Source organism: Triticum dicoccoides, unplaced genomic scaffold (genome assembly GCF_002162155.2).
Source record: "Triticum dicoccoides isolate Atlit2015 ecotype Zavitan unplaced genomic scaffold, WEW_v2.0 scaffold80331, whole genome shotgun sequence".
Classification (NCBI taxonomy): Eukaryota; Viridiplantae; Streptophyta; class Magnoliopsida; order Poales; family Poaceae; genus Triticum; species Triticum dicoccoides.
The window spans coordinates 1-1,878 of NW_021301192.1; the positions used below are offsets into that span (position 1 = coordinate 1).

At 42.0% G+C, this 1,878-nt stretch overlaps 1 protein-coding gene across 1 annotated transcript; it reads right to left on the reverse strand.

Moving 5' to 3' along the window:
- Positions 1–35: 35 nt before the first annotated feature.
- On the reverse strand, positions 36–1,875 carry LOC119347944 (flavonoid O-methyltransferase-like protein Os11g0303600; the record flags this gene model as incomplete). The annotated part of the gene is made up of 2 exons (XM_037616415.1): positions 36–622; positions 1,405–1,875. Coding segments are annotated over 2 exons (768 nt in total), but the record flags the coding sequence as incomplete, so codon positions are not given.
- Between the last annotated feature and the right edge of the window lie 3 nt (positions 1,876–1,878).

The window sequence follows — 1,878 nt, forward strand, 5'->3', positions numbered from 1 at the left end:
GAGCAAATATAGCATAGAATATCAACTCTTAATTATAAATGTGAAAATAAATAATACAATATTATTGCCTCTAGGGAATATTTCCAACATAATCTTATGGTAGGCTATTGTACATGGTATCGTATGAAAAACACTGTGAGTGCATATATAATACTTTTCCAAAAGAAAGTCGCACGAGTACCATAATGTAACAAAACATAACAGTGTTCCTATTTTATGACCCGCGAGACCTCCCTTCAGAAAATTGTAAGGCACACAATTATTTATATATCCTTGGAGCACACAACAGTTCACAGCATATATTATAGCATTTGGGAGCACAACCTTACGGGTAGACCTCAATGACAACTCGAGCTCCAACTTTCTTGAAAATCTTATATTCGCTGAATCCTGCTTTCATGAAGATGTCGCTCCAGTCCTTTTCATCCCGCTGCCGACCTCTCGTCATCACCAGCTTCAACATATCCACCAGGTGATGGGTTTCCAGCATCAGCCCTGAAGCCGAGCTAAGCATAATATCTATCACAATGACTTTTCCTCCTACGTCTCGGGGAGGAATGGCCTTCTTGCATTGTGCCAAGATCTTGATGCAATCCTCGTCGCTCCACAAGTGCAGAACAGACTACCATGCACGGATAAACTTCTGTAAGTTTAATCAAAACTAGCAAGAAAATATAACTTGAATTAAAGTGTTACTTCAAACAGAACAACTAATCATTTTTAGTCGGTGCTCTCTATTGGGTTTCACCTATGGATCACGAACACACGCATAAAACACTAAACATTGGAGACCACAATGATATGTCGGTTTTATCGTGCAATGGTCGTTGATTTCACGTTGCCTTGATATCATGCACCCAATCACAATCTCGCGAGCGTGTGACTAGAAACCAAACTCAGGGACATATACTGGATCGTGCTACATGCATGACTACATGGAGAACGTTCGTTCACTCACGACTGGCTACATAAGTCCTAATCTGACTCAAACTCGACTAAGTTAACTAGTACTCCCTCTGTTTCTTTGTTTACTTCACATATTAATTAGATTTGCCTTTGAGTCAAACTTTGTAAATAGTTTAATAAAACATTCAAAAAAAACAGTGTAATAAAATTCATATAAAATATATCAATGTTTACAACACCAAATAAGTACAAAATGAAAATATACTACTACTTCTACAAAATGTAATATAAGGCGTTTTAGATCACTATTGTGATGATCTAAAACGTCTTCTATTAGCTTACAAAGGTAGTAGATGATAGATCTAATAATAGTGATTTGGTATTATGAATTTTAATATATCTTCTGTAAATTTGGTCAAACTTTAAAATGTGTAACTTAAGAAAACCCTAATATATGAGCATGTGGGACGAGGTGGAAGATGGCAGATTCATAAATACCTTGATCAACACAGCTTGAGCAGGCGGGACGACATGGAAGATGTCACCAGCAACATACTTAACCACTCCTTCAGCCGGAGCTTTGTCGATGACCTTTGGCAGGTCCAGCACAGTGCACTTGATGTGCGGATAGGCCTTGACGATGGCCCTCGCCGTCGTCCCATCACCACCGCACAAGTCAGTCAGAGACTCCAGTCCCTGAAATAGGTCACGGCACTGTCGTAGCACAAGACCGATCCCCATATGGTTATGGGAAGCCTTGGCCTCGTGGACCAGTTTATCCATCTCCGGGTCCAGGAGCGCCATGCTGTCGTCGAAGATGGTCGCGCCGTGCAAGTCTTCGAACGGCGAAGGCACCGGCCCGTCAAAGTCCTTCCTGAACCAGTCCGCCAGCCCAAATGCCGCCTCCACGTAGTACCGCGAGGAAGCCACACGCACGATGGCTGTCTGGCAGCCATCGCCGTCGATGTGGAC